A 27232-nucleotide genomic window follows, 5' to 3' on the forward strand; every position below is an offset into this window, starting at 1 on the left:
ACTGGACGACTATGGAGAAGAGAGGGAAGAGAGCAAGGGTTGCAGATGAGAGATCAGTTAGCAAGCTCTAGGTGAGAGATGAGGGTGGCCAAAGCTAAGACTAGCTACAGGGGTGAAGAGAAATGTGCTAGGGGATAAGGCTAATGTTGAGTGTAGGTGAAGTGAAATATCCATCTGGCCAGTGTCCAGATGAGTGTGAAGCTTATTTGCTTATTCATATTTTTATGGAGAGCCTATGATGTGCAAGGCACTATGCATATTCAGACCATGTGCCTACAGTCATGAAACTGAACAATTTCAGGTAGGGAAGGGAAAAGAGTAACAGACAGTGAACACATAAATATATAATTTCATAGACAATAAACATGAGACAGTGATCAACGCTGTATGGAGAATGAAAATTTAATGACATAGTAAGGGAGTGACTGGGTAACTCTAAATGGGACCAAGAAATGCCACTGGCTATTTAAAATGAATTTAAGCAGAATGACATTCAAAATATCATCATGTGCTCCTAGGAGGAAGTACATTCTCAGCAGAGGAATGTTTCAGAGTAAAGAGTTTACAGTTATAGTACGTGAAGTCACTGGCAAGCTCAAAGCAGGGGAAGGACATGACCTGATTTTCTTTTAAAAGGTTCTTTCTGCTTAGAGATGTGCAGTATAGATGCAAAGTGAAAATCTAATATTCAGAAACTAGAGAAACTTGAGTAAACGTCAAGGCCAACTAGCTGTGTGACCTTTCAAATTGAGACCCTGAAGCCTCAGTTTCCATATCTACCAAATGGGGAGACTAATAGTTCCTATCTTATGGCATTAAATTAAGTGACATAATGCATGTAAATCATCTGGCATGTCGCCAGGTTCTCAGTGCGTGCTCAATAATGTTCAATGTTATTATGAATGATCACTTCATAAACTAGACTAAAAATGCATACCTAGGAGTAATGAGCAACGGTACAATTATTGGAGCTAAGGAAGGAATCAGAATACCTAAGGAGAATATAGGAAGACCCACAAGTACGCTGTTGGAGGGAAGTCTGTGTATAAATAAAGGCTTCCATTTATTACTCATAAATTTGATAGTTTATAGGTAAGGAGTTGATATTTTTGTCATGCTTAGTAAGTATTAATCCTGAATTCTGAAAAGAGCTCCTACCAAAATACAAAACAATCAATACAAATATTAATCATAAATTGGAACTGAACTTAGAGCCCTACCACTTGAGCAACGCTCCCAGCCCTCATAAATTATTTTGGACACACAGCAACTAAGGTTCAAGCTACCCTTTCTTCTGTACTTTAAGACGTACAGGAAATAAATATAAATCAACAAACATGTACGGATAGTCTTTTCACATTTTCTAAATAAATAAAACCTACTGTGCTCCTGACACAAGTGAAACTTGAAGTAAGAAAGTAACATTCTTTTTTGACAGAGCTACCAGGTGAAGTTTCTGGTGTACAGATTTTTAAATAGATTACGCTCAAGATGAATGAATACTCAGTATCATTTACATAAAGTGCAGACAGATTAGAAAATCTGTCTGCAATTTTTAAAAGCACACACAAAAACATTCTACCTCTGCTTCTGAAATGCTACTGGCACTTGAATCTATGGTGGTAGGAAAAGGAAGGTTATTTCTTAGTGGAGACTTGGCAAATTAAGCCAGGGATTAATAATTAATAATTACATTCAGTAATGCCATGAGGTTTTTATCACCAGAATATTTATTTAGCAGTCATTTAAACATGTCCATTATGTGCCTGGTTGTGTGCTGACTACATATATAAAATAAAATCGGGGCTGTTCAGGATGACTGGTCAATATGGAAACAAACTTCCTTCCAACACCTTCCTTTTACAGAGAACACACTGATGACAAAACCAGTATCTATGCAATTTCTAATTCATGATCGCATTGACAAGTTCTACGTTAGGCAGATACAGGCCAATACAGTCAATTAATTTATAGGTAATTTTCAAAGGAAGGTAACTAGGTGGTCACTTTAAACTGGTGCTCTGAGCTTGAAAGTTCTGTCCTTCCAAAGGGTTTAAAACCTCTAGCCAAGTCTGCCTGTTATCTTGCTATCACTCTTCATTTATGTTCACATGCCTAGCTCACATATGGCGTGTGGCTTTTCCTGGTCCTTTAAGGACGTGACATCCTTTCACTCCAGCCCTTACCTGATTGCCCAGCACGGCGGTGGCACAAGCTGTGGACACCTCCTTGGGCCCAAACCACACAGAGGCGATGCGAGAGGGCAAGCCCAGGATGAACACCTGGGCTACGGAGCACAAGCACTGACCCAACATGGTGACCCAGAAGAGATGCTGCTGCACGCTGCCGCACTTCACCCAGGCACCCAGGCAGTTGAGGCCGGAGCCGAGCAGGGCTGTGAGCCGTAGGCCTCTGGTGTCCAGCAGCCAGGTGGCAGGGAAGATGAGGGGCACGTAGGCCAGCATGTACACCATGGACAGCCAGTCGATGTGCAGCGAGGAGACGCTGTAGAAGCCCTCGAACACGTTGCTGATGATGCTGTACTGAATCCACTGAAAGGCGTTGACCAGCGAGTACAGGCTGAAGATGAGGAGCACCACGAAGCGCCGTGCGGAGAGCGCCGTGCGGGGCAGCGGCGCGCCCTCGGCCCCTGGCGTCTCCTCCCTGGCGCCCATGGGCAGCAGCCGGGCATGGGTCTCCTCTTCCGGGGCCAGCACCGTCTGTGGCCCGCTTAGGGCTGCCGAGGCGGCAGCGGGGCTGTCCCCAGCCAGAAGCAGGCAGCTGGCTGTAGGCTCACTCAGCGGCTCCACGCTCGCCTCCCCCGCGGGGCTGCCCCGCGGGACCGGAAGGTATCCATTCGAGAGCCGGTGCCCAGATGCCACCTCCGCCCCCTCCTCATCGTCCGGCCGCGTCATGTCACTCGGCTCCCCGCCACTGCCGCCTCGCGCCCCGGACCTCCTCGCCGGCTCTGTACCCCGAGCCTAGAGCCCGAGGCCCTGCCGGCACCCCAACCTCACCTCTCCCTCGGCCCACCACCGCTGCTTCGCCTCCCCGTGGCGTGCGCACCCGCGCTGCTGGTGCGGGCAGTTGAAAGCTTCTCCTCCATGCACCGCAAGGCCGCCGATCACTCCACGGCAGGTTCCGCCCAGGCAGCGCGGCGTCTCGCGCGGTGTCTCCCCGCCGGCCAATCAGCGGGCGTCTTCTCCGCGCGCGGGAGCCAATCGGGGAGCTGCCGGGAGTGGGGGCGGAACAAATGTGCAAGGAGGCTGGAAAGGAAGACCCGGCTGAGCGCACTCCTCCCGGGAAGGGCGGGTGGTCCTCAAATCCTGTGGTCCGGGATTGGGCAGCTCCGGATTGGGAAGGAAGGGGCGAGGAAAACGGAGCGGGGTGACCAAGAGTGACCTTTACTACCAAAAGTGGCTTTCCCAAGGTCGGAGGAGGAATTTAGCCTCGTCCCTGCGCAGCTGTGAGTCTAGTGGGACCCTGGCTTTAGAACTGATAAACCACATTTCATAAATTCGTGCTTATCTTGGCCGAGGAAAAAGGCCACAAAGCGTTCCAATCCAGCCAGAGAGATTTCTTCAGAAATCTGCCGTTGTGCAATTGGAATTTCCTCACCACCACGCTGACTTGAATGGGGCAGTGATAGAGTGCAGACTAGCCTTGACTTTCACTGGTCTAGACAAAAGTCAGCACTGCTGCTCGCTGGGAAACTATATTTGAAAAAATGGGGCCCCAGTATTCATTCAAGTTCAATTGAAGCGGAAACCGGAGTTTTAGGATCCAAGGTTCAAACATGGGATTCCACATGCCAGGTCCAGCCGGTCACTCCTATACTCCAAATAAAGAGGCACAGTGAAACTAGAGAAAGGAAATTTGTTACACAGCTGGGGACATGCTGTGGGAAGAGGCAGAGTAAGCACTCAGCCCAACTTCACCCATCTGAAGAGCTGCATGAGCTACAGGTTTAAATAGACACAGAGCTGGGGGCACGGGACAAAGGTTTGCATTAACAGTTCCAGTCACATCTGTGCCTGGCTAGTCATTATCTCAGTCCTTATTTTGGGAGAGGTTCTAGAGTTATCTGGAGGGGGTGATTCATCCTGAGGAGGGTCTACTGTTGGGGGTAGTTTTGGTCCCTTGTTATGAAGATGTTATCATCTGTCTTTCTTGGAATCTAAGGTGATTGCAAGGTGACTAGGCTGGCTTAGAACAAAGACAGATACAAAATGAAGAGAGTTGGCAAGATTTTCTCCTGTGTTTAATTAATTCGTGGGCCTGAGTAAGGAGTCCATGCTTTTCAGCAAAAGCAGTTTGAGTACCTTTTACAAATTGGGTGTATATAAGATTTTTTTTCTAAGACACTGGGGGTTTGAACTCAGGCCCTGGTGCTCTATCACTTGCGTCACCACCTTAGCTTGGGATTCTTACTAAATATTTAATCTTTGAAATTATTGATATCAGCCAGGCGCCTGTGGCTCACGACTGTAATGCTAGCTATTTGGAAGGCTGAGATCAGTAGGATCAGGGTTTGAAGTCAGCTGGTACAAGTAGTCAGCAAGATCATCTCCAAAGTAACCAGGGCAAAATGAACTGGAGGTGTGGCTCAAGTGATAGAGTGCCTGTTTTGCAAGCAGGAAACCCGGAGTTCAAACCCTGTCGCTTTCCCCACCAAAAGTATTGATATCCAGAACCCTAAAGCCTGCACACTTGTTTATTGTCTGTTACATTATTATTTTGGATATGTATGGAATGTCACATGTCAGTACCAGCAAAGTGCTTCATAGTCCTAAACTCTGTGTATGTGTATCATGTATATTACCTGTGTCTTATAATCTTATAAGACACAGGTAGTATAATGGCTTCCTTGGCCAGCCACATGTCCTCCCATCCCTTCTCCCTGTTTTATTCTTCTTAGCACTTACCACCATCTAAAATATCTTCTATTTTACTTATTCATTTTTTTCTAGTTACTTTCTCCTTCCTACCAGAATGTAAGATTCCTAAGGACAGGCCTGGAAGTTTTGTTCCTCTTTCCTGCTACTATTTTTAGAGAACCTAGCACATGGTAAGTGTTCAACACTTACTGTGTTCAATAACTATTTATTGAAAAGGCAATTAATCAGCATTGAATTACTATTAAATATTTTAAATAATTACTTTGTAAATTGATCCATTTCTTTTAAAAAATCTTGTAAATTACCCCCCCCTCCCAATTTTCTAAACATTGATTTGGAGATTATTTTACATTGCTGACCAGTGTTCTCTGAACTAAAAAATAACTAAATGTGGGATCCCAAGGACTTTATCCTCAGTAAAGAAGTTTATTTTCTGAAGTTCTGAAAAATAAACCAATTGCACTGTTTAAATATTAAGCAAAATTTATATTCAATATTCACAGACATTTGAGTAATACTTTCAGGTGTCATGAAACCTAGCTACATAACTCACAAAAAAGCTGTTCCAGCCAGGCACAGTGGTACCTCCCTGTAGTCCCAGCTTCTCTGAGGCTGAGGCAGGATGATTGCTTTACCCCAGGGGTTTGAGGTCATCCTGAACAACACAGTGAGACCCTGTTTCAAAAAAAATGGGGAGGGGGCTAGGGGTGTGGCTCAAGTGGTACAGCGCCTGCCTAGCAAGCATGAGGCACACACACACACACACACACAGCTTCTTTTTAAAAATAAAAGCTCAGAAAGGGAATCAGCAAGTAGAATTTTTTTTGAAATTTCATTTTTATTTATTTGTTTATCATGATTTTATTGGCATGCAATAGTTGTACAGGGGGGATAGAGTGAGATTTTTACGTATGTGTTTAAAATGTGTCTTAGTTGGATTTACCTCCTCTATCATTCTCCCTCTTCCCCCTTTGCCTCATTCTAAGAACAATTTCGACAGGTTTCATTCTTCTATTTTCATATGTGGATGCAAAATACATCCACCATGTACACCCTCCCACTGGTACCCACTCCCAGAAAAGATGTATTTTTCTCCTGACCTTTTTTTTTATTTTTAATTAAGTACATATTGATGGTCCAAGGGAGTTTCACCTTGATACTTCAGGTCTGTATATATCATGCTTTTATCAAATTAACCCTTCTCCAATTACCTGCTCATTCTTTATCACCATGCTCCCTTAACAACAGCTTACAGTACAGTGCATTATATCATATATAGATGGGTTGTTTCAATATTTTTCATTCTCTAACATTTTCTCTCTCCCACCTCCTGTAGCTCCCTCAGGCAGACTCACTGATACAATTTTTGTTCTCTCACTATATATATATATAACCATTTATGTTTCTATATATGCATTTAATTTAGAGGTCTAGTTTCCACTGATGAGAAAAAAAATGTATTTTTTGAACTTGGCTTACGTCTCTTTAACATGAAGTTCTCCAGTTCCACCCATTTACCCAGCAGGTAGAATTTCAAATGGATTTTTCTTTAGTTGCCCAGTCACAATTCAGGTGTCTGCAGACTTCTCATCCCCTTCATGAAGCCCAAAGCTGGTAAATTATATTAAATCTTATTTCCCCATTATCCAGTGGGAGCTGGAGATCATTTCTTCCAGATCTAATAATTTTCTGTATATGGTAGCTTCCTGATGTACTCCAAGAGGGAGGCATTCTTGCTGTTTGTTTAGATTTCTTGTGGTTAGAGATCATTTGTCTTCTCTGTGTCCTTGGCAAGAAGGATTGGGTTGCCAGGCACCGGTGACTCATGCCTATAATCCTAGCTACTCAGGAAGCAGAGATCAGGAGAATTGAAACTTGCAGTTAGAAGCCAGCCCTGGGCAAATAGTTCCTGAGACTCTTTCTCCAAAATACTCAACCCAAAAACAGAGCTAGTAGAGTGGTTCAAGTGGTAGAGCACCTGCCTAGAAAGTGTGAGTCCCTGAGTTCAAACCCCAGTACTGCCAAAATAAATAAATAAAAGATTGGGTCGTGAGTTCCCTGGGTATCCTGCATAGCCAGTCAGCTGCTAATTTTCCTCCATAGTTTTACCTATCCCACTCTTTCACACTTTATCTTGTGTCTGTCCTGCTCACAACAGCTGTGTATCTGACACTATCACCATCTACATGGAACCTCCCCCATAAAGGGTCTATATAGGGGCAAAGCGTAAGATTTAGAGACAGATTACCTGGGTCTGAATTCAAACTTTAGTACTCACTAACTGTGTGATGTTGGGCAGGTTAAGTAGCTGTTTTGTAATAGAATAAGTGAATCCTGCTTTGTTGGAATGTTATGAGGATCAAAAGATTGAACACTGCCAGGCACATAGTAGGCATAGTTACAGTCAGTAAGGTGATCTAGTGTGGTAGCTAAAGATCCAGTTTCCAGCTGGGTACCGGTGGCTCATGTCTGTAATCCTAGCTACTCAGGAGTCAGACATCAGGAGTATCTCTGTTCTAGGCCAGCTGGGGCAAATGGTTCATGAGACCCTATCTTGAAAATATCTAACACAAAAAAAGGGCTGGCAGGGTGGCTCAAGTGGTAGAACTTGAGTGGTTCAAGCCCCAGTACCACCAAAAAGAAGATCCAGGTTCCAAAGCCAAATAGCTTGAGTTCAAATCCTAGCCTTTTCACTTTCTAGCGGCATGGCCTTGGGCTAGTTACTGTGTGCATGTGAGAGCAACTATAAAATGAGGGCAAAGCTCTTTATGAGATTATTATAATAAATAAATGGCCAGTGAATATAAAAATACTTGGACAGGGTCTAAGCTCTTATCTACAGGAATGCCTGGTAAGTGCTGCCCATCACCATTTTTTTAAAGAGCTTATCTCTTTGTGTTTCTCATAGTCATATCTTATTCTCCTTGTATTGACTTGGGTTTGACCCCACCTTGTCTACTGAAGTCTGCTTGGATTGTTCTGCAATTGTTTATCCAAGCTCTTTCAGACTGAATTTATGATTGTAGGGCCCATTCTTGGAGGGTGCTCTCAGGGCACTCTCTTCTTAGGCAGCACATAGTGGCTTATCCTAATGACCCTTGGCCTAGCAAGAGGTACTTTTATTATCATGAAAAGTGATCAATAGTTGAATGGACCCCTGTGTGATGTATAAAGACAAGTAGATGATCATCCTATAACATCCCTGACAAACAATGTAATGAGTTTGTCAGAACAGGTATGTTGTAGATAGGATTTCTAAATTCCATGGAAAGTTGAGCTATGTGAGATCTAGATTTGTTTTGACTTTGTTGTTATGATTTATGAAAAGTAAAATAAGATCTTTCTAATAAAAGAATTAAACAAAGTTCATATACCTGTTTCAACAAAGTTCCATAAAGAACGGAGTACATTTTGAAGAGGAATCTCAGCATTAGCTCTTTGTTGTGTCATTCTAATTTCTTAACCTTGAATCCTATTTCTTGAGGCTTCAGTGGTAGATACTTATTAAACAATTTAGGTGTGAGTCCTACTTTACATCCTATGTTTGGATGTATAACATGAGCCTTGATCTCTGTTAGAAAGAACATTACTGGGAGCATCACTTGGCTGGGATTCAAGATGAAGCCAGATTACATTACAAGTGTTGAAAGCCAAGTAGGAGAGGTTTGAAGAATAATCATTCAATGATATGAGGGATGAGGGCTGTGTGTGTGTGTGTGTGTGTGTGTGTGTGTGTGTGTGTGAGAGAGAGAGAGAGAGAGAGAGAGAGAGAGAGAGAGAGAGAGAGAGAGAATGGGTGTGGGTATGTGTCAGTGGAAATTGAATCCAGAACATCAGGCATGCACTCCACCACTTGAGCCATGCTTCAGCCCTTTTGTTTATATTTTGTTTTTGAGATAGGGTCTCCCTATCTTTGCACAGATTGGCCTCAAACTCATAATCCTCCTACTTCCACCTCCTGAGTAGCTGGTATTACTGGCATGTGCCACCACACCCACTTCAATGATATGAGATCTGAACAGCATCCAGCAGTCAAGGTTCACGATACCATTTGGAGTGATGTGGCTGTTCCTGGGCAAAGGTTTCCTATAGTCTAAGAGCTTCAAAGAGTGGGTGTAAACTGAAAAAATGCTGCTAGATATTTAGTCCACAATGCTTCATGAGGATTTTGGGCAGCTTGCCTTCACTTTCCATGTTCTGTCTCTCTAAGCAGCAGCAATCTTGTTCTAATGTCTGTTTGTCTGTTTTGGTGGGTGTGTAGTTTGAACTCAGGTCTTTCTGCTCACAAAGTAGGCATTTCTATCACTTGAGCCACACCTCCAGTCCATTTTGCTCTGGTTATTTTGAAGATGAGGGTCTTATGAACTGTTTGCCTGGGCTAACCTCAAACCATGATCCTTCTAACCTCAGTATCCCAAGTAGCGAAGATTACAGGAGTGAGCTACCAGCGCCCAGCCCCTGCTCTACTCTGTGGAAAGATCAAGTTGGGAATGAAGGGGTGGAGGAGAAGGCTGGAAATCAGAATCCTTCCATGTGTAATTTTCCCCCCTTTGAGGCATTATATTTGTATGTATTTATTGAATTCCTAGGGGAAAAAAAATCCCAGAATTTTTCCTTGTGTGAGTTTTTTGTTTTTCTTCCTGTTAGTCCATGATGCCAGTTGAGGTCACCAGCACAATGAAATGGATGAGAACAGATTTTCCATCGTTTTTCTAGAGAGGTTGAGTTGCATGTCAAATCTGGGGCTGATCATTCCACAGTTGTTTAGCCTGCCTATGAGGTCCACATGAATTTTTCCAGCTCTCTGATCATCAATGACTACAAATTCCTCTAAACATTTTAATGTCATTTACGTTTAAATACATATATTTATATTCCCCTAGTGATTCTGAAACATACTGTCTGAGTTGTAACAAGACATTTTTACAGGCAGTGATGTACTGAAGCCAGCTTGACAGGAGTGAGGAAACTTGGGAGAACTAATTGTTCTCAACAATTCTAATTGTTCCCAACATCAGCTTCAGTGATACCACCATTAGTCGTTTAAAATTGTCCATGATGGCAGCTTAGCACAGTGGCTCGCACCTATAATCCTAACTACTTGGGCAGCTGAGATTGGGAGGATCAAAGTTCAAGGCCAGCCCCAGGCAAATAGATTGTAAGACCCCCATCTCCAAAAATAACCAGAGCAAAATGGAATGTAGGTGTGGCTCAAGTGGTAAAGCACCTGCTTTGTGAATGCAAAGCCCTGAGTTCAAACCCAAGTCCCACCAAAAAAAAAAAAAATAGTGTCCATTGTGGAACCAGGTACTGGTGGCTCACACTTGTAATCCTAGCTACTTGGGAGGCTGAGATTGGGAGGATCATAGTTCAAGGCCATCCTAGGCAAATAGTTCAAGAGACCCCCATCTCCAAAATAACTGGAGCAAAATGGACTAGATGTATGGTTCAAGTGGTAGAACACCTGCTTTGCAAGTATGAAGTCCTGAGTTCAAATCCCAGGCCCACCAAAAAAAATGTCCATAATGGGAGTATATTTACATAGTGGAAATTGGCAAATGCTACATTTACCTGCTCAATGCCCTAAAAGTCTAACAAAACAAATAATCTGTTATGGTGAACCTTAAATAGCTCCTACAAGCTCACATGTTAAAGGCTGGTCTTCTGCTGATGGTGCCATTAGGAGGTGGTAGACCCTTTAGGAGGCGGAGCCTAGTGGAAGGAAGTTGGGTCAGTGGTTTGTATTGAAGGGACTGTTGGGACCCCAGCCCTTTCCTCTCTGTGCTTCCCTGCTGCCATGAGGTGAGCAGCTTTTTCTACCCAGTGCTCCCCATCATGATGTTCTGCCTCACCACAGATCCAAAGCAATGGGGCCAGGTGACCATGAACTAAAGCCTCTGAAACTGTGAGCCCAAACCAATCTTTCCTCCTTTATGTTAATTTTCTCAAGTATTTTGTCATAGCCATAGAAAGCTAACATATTATCCAAAGCACTTAAAACACTACTTACATCTTTAGTAAGACCAAGCTTTTAGCTTGAAGTAGCTTGTCTTAAGCAGAAAAATATTGTCCATAAAAGAATACTTTCAGAGCTTTCAAATAAAAAATACAAGTGTAATTAAATATGGATTATAAAGATAGGTTTAATAAATCATATTCTCTAATATACCAGGGTCTCTAAAATGTTCAAACATCTTAGATAATAAAACACTAACCAATTATTACAAAAATATTACCAAAAGTATTATATTTGATTTTCTTCATTTTCTTGTAGAGTCATGTATCCCAGAGGATATTTGCTATCTCAGTTTGGTTGAATTTATGACCAGACACCCTAGGCAGGGACTGAGGACCTGAGTGTTACATTTCCTAGTTGATTCCTCTCAAGTCATAAGTTAACACAAAAAGCCCTTTCTTGAAGTACTACCCATTAAAAAACCTATACTATCATCAGAGAAAGGAAAGGATGAGGATTCCCTGATGAGATAGAAAAGGAAACCCTAGACCAGGCTTTCCAATTTCCTCACAAATCACAGGAACTTGAAATCCATGACAAAATGCATTTTGAAAGGTTTCATAAGGAAAACTCACAAGGAAGAAGTTTAGGAAGGACTTAGTAAACCAGGGAAAATTGGAGAGAAAGAGAATGATAGAAACACCTCTGACACACAGGAGGTGGGAGCAAGAGGCTCAAAATGGGGGTCCTTGTCCCCGGTATTAATACTATCTAGACTAAGCTTTGAATCTGTTTTAATTTTTCCTAGGCAAGTGGTTATATCACCTGGTAAAACCTTTAATCTGAACATGATGGCAACGGGTTTAGGGTGGCTCTATAACCCTGTTTTGATTTTATATATTATTACCCAAAAAGAAACAATAGGTTTAGGGTGGCTCTTTTTTTTTCCCCCCTAGTGGAACTGAGGTTCTTAGGGTTTCATGCTTGCAAAGCAGGTGCTTGAGTCACACCTCCAGCTCATTTTGCTCTGATTATTTTGGAGATAGAGGTCTGTCAAACTATTTCCTCAAGCTGGCTTTAAACTATGATCCTTCCAGTCTCAAGCTCCCAAGTAGCTAGAATTACAGGTGTGAGCCATTGGGCACTAAGGTGACTCTTTAATACACAGGGTTTTGTGACATTGGCCATTCCTTTCTGGTCAAATTATTACCTTCAGGAAGAATGGCTCAAGTGGTAGAGTGCCTGTTTTGAAGCTTGAAACACCAAGTTCAAGCCCCAGTAATACCACTTCTATTCTCAGACTAAATTAGTCATCTAGGGAGATTGTAACTCACTTATCATCTAAAGAAAGGGAGGGTGATAGAAAGAATACAGGCATGTATCCTCTGCAAAAGATCAATTTAGCTTTTGTTGCTCTAGTGATTTTTTTAAGGCTTAGTTCCTGGTTTCTGTCTTAATTCCTAACATTTTCTGATTTTTTATGTCACCTGTAGTCCTATCTATACTATCTCAATACCTTTTTTCAAAATGTTCTTTCATAATTTTTAACTGCCTTATTTTAATTAACAAATTCGTGCTATCATCCTCAGCCTCTAACCTGGGGTTAGTTCAGGTTTTTTAGAGTCTAAGGCTTAATTGTCTTGTGAGGAGCAGTTCCTAAGAAACTGACATCAAAATTAAAATGCAAAATGACTTACAAACCCTTCAAATAAAGTGCTTAAGCTATACTAACATTATGGTAAAAGTACCTCTGCTCACACCTCCCGCTTATCTTCATTGCCAATTTTACACTAAAAATTGTAACCTCCTTACATGTTTCCTTTTCATTCACTGGAATTCATTTACTGAAACCTTGATAAGGGATTGAGCCAACAAAAACTAAACTTCTAATCTCCCTCCTTAGCCCAGAGGAATCTTCAGGCTTAGAGTTGAGAGAACAAATAGCTCCTGCAGTTAGAGGAAGTGCTAGATAGAGCAGGCTACAAGGAAGTCAGCCTTTTAATCCAAAGAGGTCTCAGCAAAGAAGGAGAGAATAAATGTGACATCCATCCAGAATGCAGCTATGTGACACATCAGTTCTGAAATGAAAATTAAAGAGTGGAGTGCAGCAGTTCTGAGTTGATGAGCAAGCAATAGTACACCCATGGTTGCACTCACACACACACACACACACACACACAGCATGCACTTGCAGACATCCTTTTCCTGCAGAAGATCATGGATCAAGGGCTGTAAGGTATCGGGCAGCTGTGTGAGGAAGGGAGGGAGGGAGGATGGTAGTAGTAATGGGGTTGAAGACTGAGTTCTTGAAAGTAGAGTCACTAACAAACATCAAAGATCACCTACTTTGCAGTTTTAACTTGAGCTAGATCAGCCAATGGACATTAGAAGGGGACATGGAGAGGAGGAGGACACTCCAGATGTTGAGAAAAGGCATGTAAAGTTAAGAATGGGAATAGCATAGGGGCGGGGGCAGGGACTGGAATGGTTGCAATGCCAAAAAGCCAGTCTGAGTCAAATTGTGTGAGGCCTTAGATTTTAAGTTAAGGAAGTTCAATTTCATTCCCTAAACATTAAGGAACCATTGAGGGGGAGATGGTGGGGGCAACCTAACCAAAGTACAGAGTAAGGCTATCCAGAATTGTCACAACGAGTCCCTTCTGTATAACGAATATATTCTAATAAACATGGAAAAAAATAGGAAAACAAGAAGAAATCATTGACCCCTTTTAATTGGAGAAATAGAATTATCAAAATATTTTAGTATACAAGATGCATAGAAAAGAGATAAGGCAAAGATCTTATTAATAGACAAAATGATACACATAATAATGTATATATAATATGTATACATATTATACATAATACATGTTAACTTGTGGTTCATTGAATGTTCCCCATTATTCCCACAAGAATTTGGGGGACCAGCACAACAAAAATTACAAGTGAGTAGATAAATTTATAAACCCTGAATTGTTTCCAAAATGACTTGAGGCAGCGCATGAGAACATATGCCAACAAGTTGTGGGGGTGTCTCTTCTCTCCTTATCCCATCATTATATTTATAACACTGTTTTTAGCATTACTCATGTGTATTACCTACCCCAACCAACTATACACTTCTAAGGGAGGGCAGCAACCTTTGAAGTTACCTTTTTTTTATTCTTAAGGTTTGTTACTTTGATTAAGAATTTTTTTTTTTTGAGATAAGATCTGGCTCTGTAGCCCAGGCTTACCTTTAACTCACCATCCTCTGGCCTCAGCTGGGATTACAGGCAACTGCTGGGATTGCAGGCATGGCCACCACACCTAGCTGTCTAAATCATCTTTGAATCTCCTGCCCTTAAGAGGAAAATAATGCTCACTAACTGTCTTCAGTGAATGAATGACTATCATTAGTGTAGCAGTGGACAGTTACTAGCTACTAAAACTGATTCCTGAGCTCCAAGCCTGGGACTTGCTAATACACCAGTCCTTTGGTCAGATGGGTGAAGAGCTGGGTGTGGCTCAGTATGCACTTGCAGACAACAGTAGCACAGCTGAAGCGGACAGAGCAGAGATAAAAGTGTGCCACATGGGTCCACTGTATGTCTCCGGTGTGACAGGTGCATGCAGCTTTCCATCTTCTGTCAACTTGGTCAAATCCTACCCATCCTTTATGGTCCAGGCCACCCAATTCCCATTTGCTCTTTAGCCTTTGTCTCTGACTGGAGACCAAGAGATCTCTGGATCTTCTGACCCTGATAGCATGGTCCAGACCACTCACTGAATTCCTTCAATTAATTTAGGTCTTCTTTCACATGTTGTATTCCTTGATGCTAGGAACTAGATCTTAGATATTCTTTCACAATACCCTCAGTACCTAGAAAAGCCTTTCACTTAGTAGCTCATTCCATATACTATTACTTGCACTTAACTCAGTAATGCATTTAGATCTGATTTGTTTTCTTTTTTTTTTTTTCTTTTTGGCAGTACTGAGGTTTGCACTCAGGGCTTTGCACTTTCTAGGCAGGTGTTCTACCATTTTAGCCATGCCTCCCACCCAGTAATGCATTTATGGGACAATGACTGATATTGAGAAAATGGCCAGCTCCATTATTGCAACATTTTAATTTTAATTTATATCACAAGTTAAATCATTCCTCTCCATCCTCTGAAATATTATGAAACAGTTTAAATTCAATTTTACATAGTTGGCCACAGAGTGCATGCCTGATATTACATCCTATAACAGAGTGGGAATGAAGGAAGACTTGGGTAAGATTTGGGGTGATTGCAAACTATAGCAAGTCTGAGAAAATAGGGATAAGAGCAGATTTAGAATGCAGCCTGCAGGGAGAGTAATCTCTGGTCAAGTAAGGTTTGATCCAAATTGGATTTCCTATGTGAAAAATGATCACACTGTAAAATAATGATACCGTGTTACTCAGGTGCAGCCTGCATGACTTTCTTAATTAGTAACATTTTAGAAAGAGCAATGCTCAACATCTTTTCAGCTATTATCTTATCTAATCCTTGGAACAGCTCTGTACTAAAGTCAGCCTCATTTTACAGCTGGGGAGCGTGAAGCTCACCTTATAGAAATCTTCTCCCAGTTGCACTGGAAGCAAGGTATAGTACCAGCCCTGCAGGTGCCAGAATGTGCCTAGTGGATTTTAGGTCTCTTGATAACCCTTTTGCATTATCTGGGAAGTTGTGTTAAAAACAAAAGAAAAGACAATGAAAGATGCGCTCATCCTTCCCAAGCACTCTGTGTTGGTCTTCATAGTTACGACTCCCCAAACTCATCATGGTTGGGTGGTCCAGCGTGCTCTATCGGACCTGTAATGTAGTTCTTTAGGGAACTGATTTCTTTGGCATTGTAAACTGCTTTCTTCAATGTCAGCCTTCCTGCCCCATCACTAATTCCTGCAAAGAGATAAAGAAATTCTGACTTTAGTATTTCTGAAATTTGTTTTGAAATATTTTTTAAAGGAGACCTTCTCTTTTGAGAAAATATATGAATAAAGTAATCCTCTGTGTAAAATACAAAGGGTTTTTCTATTTCTTTTTTGTAATGAGCTCTTGCTATGTTGCTCCTGTTAATCCTCCTGCCTCCTGAGTAGCTGAGTAGCTGGGACCTCAGGTTTGTGCCACCACACCCAACTTGACATTTTAATAAAATTAATAGAAAAAAGTAGCTACAACTTATTGCGAACTTGCAGTAAACCCTTAGATTAAAACTTCTGTCCATGGGACCAAGTACTTGTTTGTACCCAATACCCACAATGACACCAGGCACAGAACAGATTTTTAAGAAATGTAAGTTTATACAACAAATGGATGGCAGACACAATGTACAGAGCTTTACATGTAAGTATACATCATTTAATTCCAACTCCTTCCCCATCGTCTACCACACAACAAGCACACAACTTAATAAAATAGGTACCTTTTTGGTGCTAAGAGGCTGAATCATTTATCCAAGGACATGCGACTAGCAAGTAAATGGTCTCTCTGACTCCACAACTTCTCTTAACCAGTGTTCTATGGATAGAACAGAGTTGGGATGTCAAATAGAGCAGAACATTCCATCACCAGGGTAATATCCCAGTGGGCTGATCCATACCAGTGGATTTCAAATAGGCTTTGGGTTGCTGCCTGTTAAAGGTAATGTATAGTAAAAGACCTGTAGCGATAATATATATATATATATATATATATATATATATATATATATATATATATATATGTAATTCTTATTGTGATAGTTATGTCCTATAGAATCTGAAAACACTGAATTAGCAAATGCTAATCTGATAGGGAAATTAGGTTCCTGAAAGCCTTTAGTCACAAAATTTTTGTCAACTAATCAACAATCAACTTATTTTATGTGTGTTTCACATTTTTGCTGTTGTCTTTGAGATGGGATCTAGCTATGTTACCGAGGCTAGTCTCAAACTACTGGGCTCAAGCAATCTTCCTGCTTCAGCCTCTCCCAAGTAGCTGGGACAACAGGTACATGTACATGTACAGTAATAAAAATAGATGTAGTGACATCTAGTTTATGTTTCTGTTTAAAGACTCCTTATTTAATATACATTGTTGAGTCATTGATAATTGATTAATTGAACTCATAGCCAGCAGCTCTATAACTCATACCTACACAAAGCTCCTTTAGTGCATAAGCACATCACTGCCTTCTTGGGCTTAGAAACATTAGATAGGATTTCTAGACTCAGGCTATTTTAAACAGTGAAAGAAACAAAAATCACAAAAATGTAAAACAATATGACACTAAATAGAACATAAAAAAGACAGTATGAAAGCTGAAGCAAGAAGGCAGAGGCCTTATTTGACCTCAGCAGGGAATGTGGGTATCAGGAGAATCAAATATTTTGCTGCTTTGTACACATCCTCAAATGCCTATGAAATACCACAAATATTAATTTGGGTAGGTAGTAAATAAATTTTAGTGAGTAGGTAAACTTGCAAATAATTCAGGTGTACTGTGCATACATGCTTAATATTTTCTTTTTGTTGTTGTTGCACTGGGGTTTGAACTCAGAGCCTCACACTTGCTAGGCAGGTGTCCTGACCATTTGAGCCACTCTGCCTGCCTTTTTTTGGGGGGGTGGATTTTTTTCAAGATAGGGTCTTTTGAATTATTTGTTGCCTGGTACTGGCTTCAAACATGGATCCTCCTGATCTCTGCCTCTTGAGTAGCTAGGATTACAAGCATGAGCCACTAGTGCCTGACCATGGTTAATATTTTCAAATGCCTTTTCTTTCTTCTTCTTTTCCTTCTCTTTTTTCCTTTTTTTTTTTTTTGCATGGGATTTGAACTCAGGGCCTCATACTTGCTAGACAGGAGCTCTATAAATTGAGCCACTCTGCCAGCCCGGTTTTTGTGTTGGGTTTTTTTCAATATAGGGTCTCTCGAACCATCTGCCTGGGCTAGCTTCAAATCACAATCCTTCTGATCTCTGCCTCCTGAGTAGCTAGGATTATAGGCACAAGCCACCAGTGCCTGGCTTATAAAATGGGCTTTTAACAAAATATAAATTAACACAAAATTACATGTGGGCTAGGGCCATGACTAAAGTGGTAGAGTACCTACATAGCAAGTGTAAAACCTTGAGTTCCAACCCTAGTATTACCAAAAAAAAAAAGTACAGAAAAGATAACTACCCTGTTTTCCTTTTCCTTTCGTTTAGTCATATCCCCCTTTGGTTTTCATTTGCATATCCTCTAGAGCAAATAGTGAAAGTATTTAAGGAGATAAAATTTTTAAAGTTTAATTTCTGATCAGTTAGTATCATTAGTAAAAGAAAGTTTAAGTTAATGACAAAAATGAGATATTTGAACTAGTTATATATTTATCTCATTCATATTATTTTTGGCTTCATTAGTTGGTAATTGTAATTGTTAGCTTTATTAAGACCAATGGGATTCTTTGGTGTTCAGTGTGTAAAACATTTGTCTTCCTTCAATTTAAACTTGCTAGATTCAACATTGTAAAAGACTCTTTACTTCTGTAATTGACATCTAAAGATGTCTACTTAAATCACTTGAATACCAGTGGGATAGTTTCTTTCTCTTTTTTTTTTTTTTTATGTACTCACTAATGGATCCTTTAGTACACCGTGGAATATTTTCAGGTGGCTCATCTGTTATCTTTTATATTTATAAGCAAGGATTACTGGATTTGTCTCTTTAAGAAGATCAGTTTGTCAGCTGCTTCTTTACTCCAGAAGTTGTTGGAAAAGGTAGGGTTCTAAGCTCAATGAGTCCCCAAGGGAGACAAAAACAAAATGGGAACGGTACACACGTCAGAGATGGAAAAATTAAACTGCAACTCAGTAAACAAACAAATGAAAAGCCAGTTTATTCTCAGATCTTTTACTTTAAAAGATCCCTCTTAAAATTCCCAGAAACAAAATGGATATAGGTTTTGCCTGAAACACTGGATTAGAGAAAAATAGCTTTTCTTGATTCTCCTAGTTCTAAAATTTGGGAGCAGACCCAGGGCCAATTCCTAGGAAAGAGCCAAGCCTGGCCTGAAGCAAATTCTTGTTTTTGGTTTTTTTTTTTGGTGGTGGTACTGGTGTTTTACCTACTTGCTCTGTGTGAGTCCACAGTCTTTGTCTCAAGATAGCAAGCAATGTAAAACACTGATGACAAGAGTGAGCAAAGTAGCTACATCATCTATATGCCTTCTTCCTGCATTTCTTGTTCTGTTAGGTCTCTGATCCCACATCAGATAGTGGTTTGGATTTGCTGAAGGGTCACGGTCACATGTTGAACAATGGCTTGGATTCCCTGGGAGGTTTTTGTCACATTCCTCTTGAGCCATGTGTCATGTAGTCTCGGTGTCTGTGACTTTCCCACGGAGACCTTGGGAGTCTCCAGGCCTGTTGTTTTCTCATGGAGACCTTGGAACTTGAAAGTCTTGTGAGTCTTGATTTATTACCAGGGGCTGTACACTAACTGCCTGTGTTTCTTCTACCTTCTAATCTGTTTCACTAGGGATTGAACTCATAGCTTCATGCTTGCTAGGCAGGCATCCCTACCACCTGAGCCACTCCACCAGCCCTTTTTTTGTGTTGAGCATTTTTGAGATAGGGTTTCACAAACCATTTGCCTGGGGCTGGATTCCAACTATGAACTTTCTGATCTCTGCCTCCTAAGTAGCTAGGATTACAGGAATGAGCCACTGGCACCTGGCCTGAAGCAGAATTCTTAGGGGAGCCCAGCCTAGTTTAGCCATGCACTATGAAGCTGGAGAAGGTTTATTGTAATGCTGCTGCATTTTGCAGTATTGTTGGGACAATAACTGAGTCAATTCTTTACCAACTTTCAGAAATCCCATTACCAAGAGCAGTGAACATTTATGTACAAGTTTTTGTGTGTACAAGTACTTTTCTTCATATACTTTTCCAAAAATTTCACCTCTCTTTGGTGTATTACTTAAGAGTGAATCACAAAATAGAATCATGGTTAACTTTTTAATCTCCAAAGCAGTATTTGAAAGTTTCAGGTTTTCAAAATCTTCCTTAACACTTGTTTTGGTCAGTTTTTTTTTAAAATAATTTTAGCCCTTCTAGCAATATGTACTATTTTCTCATTATAGCATCGATTTATATTTTCCTGATGACTCATGATGCTAAACATATTTTTCTGTGCAGACTTTATAGTCATATAACTTCTTCAACCTATTCAAAACTACCATTTCTCTTCTAGCTTTTGTTGTTGCTCATTGAGGAGGTAACTGTTAGTCCAGCTGCTCTTCCTTTTATTCTCTGATTGCTTTAAAGATTTTTAGTTTTTTATTTAAAAAAAATTTCATAGCACCCAAGCATGGTGGCACATACCTGTAATGCCAGCACTTGGGAGGCTGAGATAGAAGGACCATAAATTTGAAGCTGTTATCAGAAAACTGGTCCCCTGTCCACAATGCCAATGCACAATTTACAAATAATGAGAGCAGGGTTTTGAAGGAAAAGAAATAAGGTTTATTATTCATCAGACAAAGAGGAGGATAGGGAGAGTCAATCTCTCAAAAGCACTATTGTTCCACTTTTGAGAGAAAATGTCTGCCTTTTAAAGGGAGCTCTGAGGCTCAGCTTGACTGTGTGCTAACATGCATGTTCACTGTGGCTACTAGCCATGGGTTTCCAGGTATCTAGGTGTCACATCTCTGAAGCTGTAAGTCTTCGTTGGCAGGTTTACTATCTGGTGGAGAGAGAGAGAAGGCAAGAAGACTGCCTGGTCTAATTGAAGAGTAAAGAGAGGTAACCTTGGACGTAGACAAAGAGGGAAAACGTCAGTTTAATTAATAAGCAGAATGAATTGGCCAGTATGCAATGTGGCTACAACAAAATTTTTTCCCTTCTGTGGTCCTGGTTACATTTTCCCCACTGTCCATTTAGTCCTTTTGTTTCTATGGAAAAGAGGTGTTGCAATCATCTGTTTCCTGCCTTTAGTTAATTCCTGAGCCCAAGTGAAGTGTCAGTGCTCCTCAGCAAAAGCAGCATTTAAGCCCTCATTTCAAGGCCATTCTGGATTATGGGGGAGACCCTATGTCAAAATCGACCAGTAAACAAACAAATAAAACAAAGAGACCCAATGTCAATTATTTTTTCCACTGAAATCTAAAGTGTAGACTTTTTAAAAATCCTGACTAGTAATCTTAGAGTTTCTTAAGACTATAGATTGGAATCATTCACCAGTTCTGGATATTTCTCAATTGTCTTTTCAGATCTTGTCTCTGCCTCATTCTTGTCCTCTGGACTTCCCAGCCCAGGTAGGGACACCTTCTTATTGAGTTCCATAACTTTTTCATAGTTTTCATCTTTTTTGTCTTTCTGTGCTGTATTCAGGATAATTCCTTTTGATCTTTTAGTTCTTGAATTCTCTCTTCTACTAAATCCATGCCTGCTGCTTTACAAAGCTTTACAAAGCTTTAAATATTTAATAATTTTCTTCACTGCTATAAATGTATTTTTGGCTTATTGTTTGCTGAAGACAGTTGCATGCCAGCATTTGTTTCTTTAAATGTGACATGCATTGCTTGCTTGCTTGATCATTGAAGCTGACGCTTCAACGTATGCAGACTTTGTTCCTGCTGTCCTCATATTACGATGGTTTATTTTCTCGTATGCTCAGTTGTTATCCTTGGCTGTGTGCTTTGTTGTTCTTGGGAAAGTATTGTTGTAGCTTCCCAGGGGTCTATGATGCTCATCCCAGGGAAAGGCACTTGGATGCATTTCCAACTGGGAGCCCCTTTCACTAAATTCTGAATTTGATGTTTCTTGTGCCCACCTCACTTCTCAGCCTGACCTTTCTGGTGCCAGTCTCCTTGTGAGTTTGGGTTGAAAACCCACTTGAGGGTTATCTAGAGCAAATAACTTTTCTCACAGGGGATTCTGCCCAGAGCTGGGATGTCAGCTAAGACACTTCTTTCTCTGCAAGATGGGGTCACTTGTGAGTGTATTTCTGGTTCCCTCTTCCCTGAGGGGGTGACCACTGAGTCCCAAGTTATAGAAAAGTTCTCTTTTTTTAGACTCCTCACTGGGCCAGGCCTGTGCTTTGATTTTTGTGCCTCTTGTTCTCAAGGTTGGCAAAACTACTACTTTAGCCTTTTGGGATCAGAAACTGTCCTCAGTGAGCTCCAGCTCTGTCTGCCTCTCTGCTTCTTCCTTTCTCCAGTTTTGGGCCTGGTCCTTCCTTACTCTCTTGTTAGTTCATTAGTGACAAATTAAAAAAAAAAAATCCCTAGAATTTTTAGCAGTTTTCACTGGGAGATTTGTATAAATAATCTAGTCCATCATTGTCACTTAGATAGAAGTTCTGTTCATGTATACAACATGTTAAAGGAAGGTGGTTTTATTTTTTTTGGGGGGGTGGGGCTACTGGGGTTTGAACTCAGGGCTTTGCCCTTCCTAGGCAGGTGATTACTGCTTGAGCAAAGCCTCTGGCCCTGAGAGAGTATTTTTAAATGTCTGAGCGTAGCCTTTATAAAAGACTACTTATAATTATTGGGATTTCAAATTAATATTAACTTACTAAAACTAAAAAATTAAAAACCTTTCCTCCAACCTTTAATTTCAGCATACAATTTTTGTTATTACTCTACTTATAAATTGAGGATTTTTTGTATAAAGTAAGAATGGTCACCTTTATTTTTTCTGCAATTTATGTGTGGGTGACTCAGATGGGAGGCTCTGAATACCCTTAAGTAATGAGTCTGTTTACAAACTTAGTTAATAAAGTCCTTTAAATATTTTAAACTTCCCTTGTAAATTTACACATTTTAATTTTAAGCACTTCAAATGCTTTAAAAGACAAATTTATGGGCCTAATAATCAAAGAAGTATTTAACAACATTTACTCATTTAAAATTTATATCCTACCATAGCCAATTTCATGACTTTTTCTGTGCTTTTTATTATGATTTTCCTCTGGACAGTAATACCCAAACTGTTACTGTTGGTTGTCTCTGGATCAAGAGTGATTTTATCTTTTCTACCTTATGCTTTTCTGTATTTTTAAAAATTTCCTACAACGAATATGTATCAATTCTATAATCAGAAGAAACGAATGTCCCTAAAAGTAAGAATCAATGCTTAGTATTTTTAGAAACAATGTATTCTCATACTATACCCTTTTTACGACCATGTAGTAATTGTGCAAAGGGGTTTCACTGTGATATTTCCATATTACTAGATACTTTTTTGTAAACATTTTTTTTACCCTGAAGATTTTAGGAGATAACAGTAAAAATTGGGGGTTGTGGGGTGGAAGCAATGGTGGTGGGGGGTTATTTTGCAGGAGAAAGAGGTAAATACGGTAGTAAATACTTGCATTTAAGTCAGGAAGGCAACTGATAGTATTTTTTCGTTGTCTTTGCAGGGCAGCAAGATTCACTTCACAGTTGGCTTGTTAGCATAATGGCCTTAAAGAGCCAAACTAAGGAAATAATTAAAAAACTTAGAGCAAGCAGAAAACAGATCCTGCAGGAGATAAATGAAAGGCGGGAATCCAACTGTCTAGTGGAAAGAAGCAATCGAGTCAGCCTTCTACGAGTTCAAAAGAAGCATTTCCATGGCGTCTGTCAGTCCTTAGCTCAAACCCAAGTCAAAGAACCTGTTCCTGACAGTGAACGGAGCTCCTGGGTCACATTGAGCCCTTCTGTTCACAGGGAGAAAAGGCACTTTCCACCAAAAAGTAAGATGTTACGGTAGGCTTCCTATCCAGACACATGAGGGATTTATATGAAAACTTGGGAAGAATTTCTGGGGTTGAAAGAGGTTCATGAAATAGGTTAAAGGCAATCTGGCTGAAGGTAGAAGTGTCAGAAGGCCTGGGCAGGTGGTGTAAGGCCCACTGTAGACCAGACACTCAGCTTCTTGTGCCTACAGGGCTGCAGGCCCCAGCTGCAGGCTGGCTTATTCACTGGCTCTCACTTGGGTCCTGGGATCTCAGGCCAAGTAAAGGCATTCTGATACCAATGGCCTGAGAAAGCTATTTGGAGAAAAGATGTTACACGTAATTATGACAGACACAAAACTTCAGAGACCTCCTATCTCACCACCTTCTGTTGCCTCTACAAACATCTCGTGTAAACTGAAGTAAAATGGAAATGATTTTGATGCCCGAAGAAGCAGAGATAGAAATGTGGCGGGAGGGTGGGTGGAGGGTAGTGGCATAGTGTGGTAATAATTTGCAATAGGAGAAAGAGGAATGGTAAATACCAATTATTTCGCTATTGTTGTAAAAATTGATTGTGAACACTTATTTCTCAGTCAAGGCAAGCAACTGATAATATCTTTTCATTTACTTGAAGAAAAAGATCCCTTGTATATAATTATATTGGCTGCATTGTTCACAAACAAAAGAAAGGCCCACATTGGAAGTTTGACTTCTTTTCTTTCTAAGAAGAAAACATTTTTATTATTGCTTTTGCTTATATCTAATTCACTATTCTATGCTTTAAGTCATATCTCTGCTAGAGTTTGGCTTCTTTGATGTGGCTGTAACTGCACTGGACAAGTGCTCTTAGTAAGTGGTGCAGGGAAGTGACACAGGCTGACATGGAAATCTGAGATGCTCCATTGTGGATCTTTTTTGTGTGTGTGTATGTGTGTGGTGGGACTGACATTTGTGCTCAGGACTTCACCCTTGCAAAGAAGGTGCTGTACTGCTCCAGCGAAACCTCCAGTCTGTCACTGTGTTTCTTTTTTTATTTATTTTTTTTATTCATATGTGCATAAAATGCTTGGGTCATTTCTCACCCCTGCCCCCACCCCCTCAATACCTGGCAGAAACTATTTTGCCCTTTTCCCTAATTTTGTTGAAGAGAGAGTATAAGCAATAATAGGAAGGACCAAGGGTTTTTGCTAGTTGAGATAAGGATAGCTATACAGGGAGTTGACTCGCATTGATTTCCTGTGCATGTGTGTTAACTTCTAGGTTAATTCTTCTTGAACTAACCTTTTCTCTAGTTCATGGTCCCCTTCTCCTATTGGCCTCAGTTGCTTTTAAGGTATCTGCTTTAGTTTCTCAGCATTGAGGGCAACAAATGTTAGCTAATTTTTTAGGTGTCTTACCTATCCTCATACCTTCCTTGTGTGCTCTTGCTTTTATCTTGTGATCAAAGTCCAATCCTCTTCTTGTGTTTGCCCTTGATCTAATGTCCACATATGAGGGAGAACATACAATTTTTGGTCTTTTGGACCAGGCTAACCTCACTCAGAATGATGTTCTCCAATTCCATCCATTTACCAGCGAATGACAACATTTCGTTCTTCTTCATGGCTGCATAAAATTCCATTGTGTATAGATACCACATTTTCTTGATCCATTCGTCAGTGGTGGGGCATCTTGGCTGTTTCCATAACTTGACCATTGTGAATAGTGCTGCAATAAACATGGGTGTGCAGGTGCCTCTGGAGTATCAGTGTTTTGGGTATAGCCCCAAGAGTGGTATTGCTGGATCAAATGGTAGATCAATGTTTAGCTTTTTAAGTACCCTCCAAATTTTTTTCCAGAGTGGTTGTACTAGTTTACATTCCCACCAACAGTGTAAAAGGGTTCCTTTTGCCCCCCCACATCCTCGCCAACACCTGTTGGTGGTGGTGTTGCTAATGATGGCTATGCTAACAGGGGTGAGGTGGAATCTTAGCATGGTTTTAATTTGCATTTCCTTTATTGCTAGAGATGGTGAGCATTTTTTCATGTGTTTTTTGGCCATTTGAATTTCTTCTTTTGAGAAAGTTCTGTTTAGTTCACTTGCCCATTTCTTTATTGGCTCATTAATTTTGGGAGAATTTAGTTTTTTGAGTTCCCTATATATTCTGGTTAACAGTCCTTTCTCTGATGTATAGCTGGCAAATATTTTCTCCCACTCTGTGGGTGTTCTCTTCAGTTTAGAGACCATTTCTTTTGTTGAGCAGAAGCTTTTTAGTTTTATGAAGTCCCATTTATCTATGCTATCTCTTAGTTGCTGTGCTGCTGGGGTTCCATTGAGAAAGTTCTTACCTATACCTACTAACTCCAGAGGATTTCCTACTCTTTCCTGTGTGAACTTTAGAGTTGTGGTCTGATATTAAGCTCCTTAATCCATTTTGAGTTAATATTGGTATAGGGTGATATACATAGATCTAGTTTCAGTTTTTTGCAGTCTGCTAACCAGTTTTCCCAGTAGTTTTTGTTGAAGAGGCTGTCTTTTCTCCAACGTATATTTTTAGCTCCTTTGTCAAAGACAAGTTGGTTATACTTGTGTGGCTTCATATCTGGGTCCTCTGTTCTGTTCCACCTGGTCTTCATGTCTGTTTTTGTGCCAGTACCATGCTGTTTTTATCGTTATTACTTTGTAATATAGTTTGAAGTCAGGTATTGTGATACCTCCAGCATTGTTCTTTTGACTGAGCATTGCCTTGGTTATTCGTGGCCTCTTGTGTTTCCATATAAATTTAACGGTAGATTTTTCAATCTCTTTAATGAATGTCATTGGAATTTTGATGGGAATTGCCTTAAACATGTAGATTACTTTGGGGAGTATCGACATTTTTACTATGTTGATTCTACCAATCCATGAGCATGGGAGATCTCTCCACTTTCTATAGTCTTCCTCAATCTCTTTCTTCAGAAGTTTATAGTTTTCCTTGTAGAGGTTGTTCACATCCTTTGTTAGGTTTACACCTAGGTATTTGATTTTTTTTTGAGGCTATTGTAAATGGAATTGTTTTCATATCATTCTTTTTCAGTTTGCTCATTATTAGTGTATAAAAACGCTAATGATTTTTCTATGTTGATTTTGTATCCTGTTACCTTGCTATAGCTACTGATGGTGTCTAGTAGCTTCTGAGTAGAGTTTTTTTGGGTCTTTAAGGTATAGGATCATGTCGTCTACAAATAGGGATATTTTGACAGTTTCTTTACCTATTTGTATTCCTTTTATTCCTTCTTCTTGCCTAATTGCTCTGGCTAGGAATTCCAGTACTATGTTGAATAGGAGTGGAGATAGTGGGCATCCTTGTCTAGTTCCTAATTTTAGAGGGAATGGTTTCAGTTTTTCTCCGTTAAGTATAATGCTGGCTGTAGGTTTGTCATATATAGCTTTTATAATGTTGAGGTACTTTCCTTCTATTCCTAGTTTTCTTAGAGCTTTTATCATGAAATGGTGTTAGATCTCATCAAAGGCTTTTTCTGCATCTATTGAGATGATCAAGTGGTTTTTGTCTTTGCTTCTGTTAATGTGGTTTATTACATTTATTGATTTTCGTATGTTGAACCACCCCTGCATTCCTGGGATGAAGCCTACTTGGTCATGGTGAATCATCTTTTTGATGTGTTGTTGAATTCGGTTTGCCGTTATTTTGTTGAGGATTTTTGC

General features: G+C 40.4%; 2 protein-coding genes across 4 annotated transcripts in view; one reads left to right on the forward strand and one right to left on the reverse strand.

The window, feature by feature from the left end:
• Flvcr1 (FLVCR choline and heme transporter 1) overlaps positions 1 to 3172 on the reverse strand; it is a 33412-nt gene extending 30240 nt beyond the window's left edge. The window contains exon 1 of one of the 3 annotated variants that reach the window (XR_012438993.1): positions 2187 to 3171. Coding sequence is in view for 1 of the 3 variants with exons in the window: in XM_074048365.1 (XP_073904466.1) it covers positions 2187 to 2915 (729 nt within the window). In the remaining 2 variants the exon portion in view is untranslated. Of the gene's footprint in view, positions 1 to 2186 lie in introns of all 3 variants that reach the window. The other 2 variants (XR_012438994.1, XM_074048365.1) reach the window with 2 other exon arrangements.
• Positions 3153 to 27232, forward strand: part of Spata45 (spermatogenesis associated 45) — a 29244-nt gene continuing 5164 nt past the window's right edge. The window contains exons 1-3 of the mRNA XM_074048366.1: positions 3153 to 3466; positions 21095 to 21139; positions 23248 to 23562. Coding sequence (XP_073904467.1) covers positions 23286 to 23562 — 277 coding nt within the window. The 5' untranslated portion in view covers positions 3153 to 3466; positions 21095 to 21139; positions 23248 to 23285. The remainder of the gene's footprint in view (positions 3467 to 21094; positions 21140 to 23247; positions 23563 to 27232) is intronic.

This window comes from Castor canadensis, chromosome 11, assembly GCF_047511655.1.
Source record: "Castor canadensis chromosome 11, mCasCan1.hap1v2, whole genome shotgun sequence".
NCBI lineage: Eukaryota > Metazoa > Chordata > Mammalia > Rodentia > Castoridae > Castor > Castor canadensis.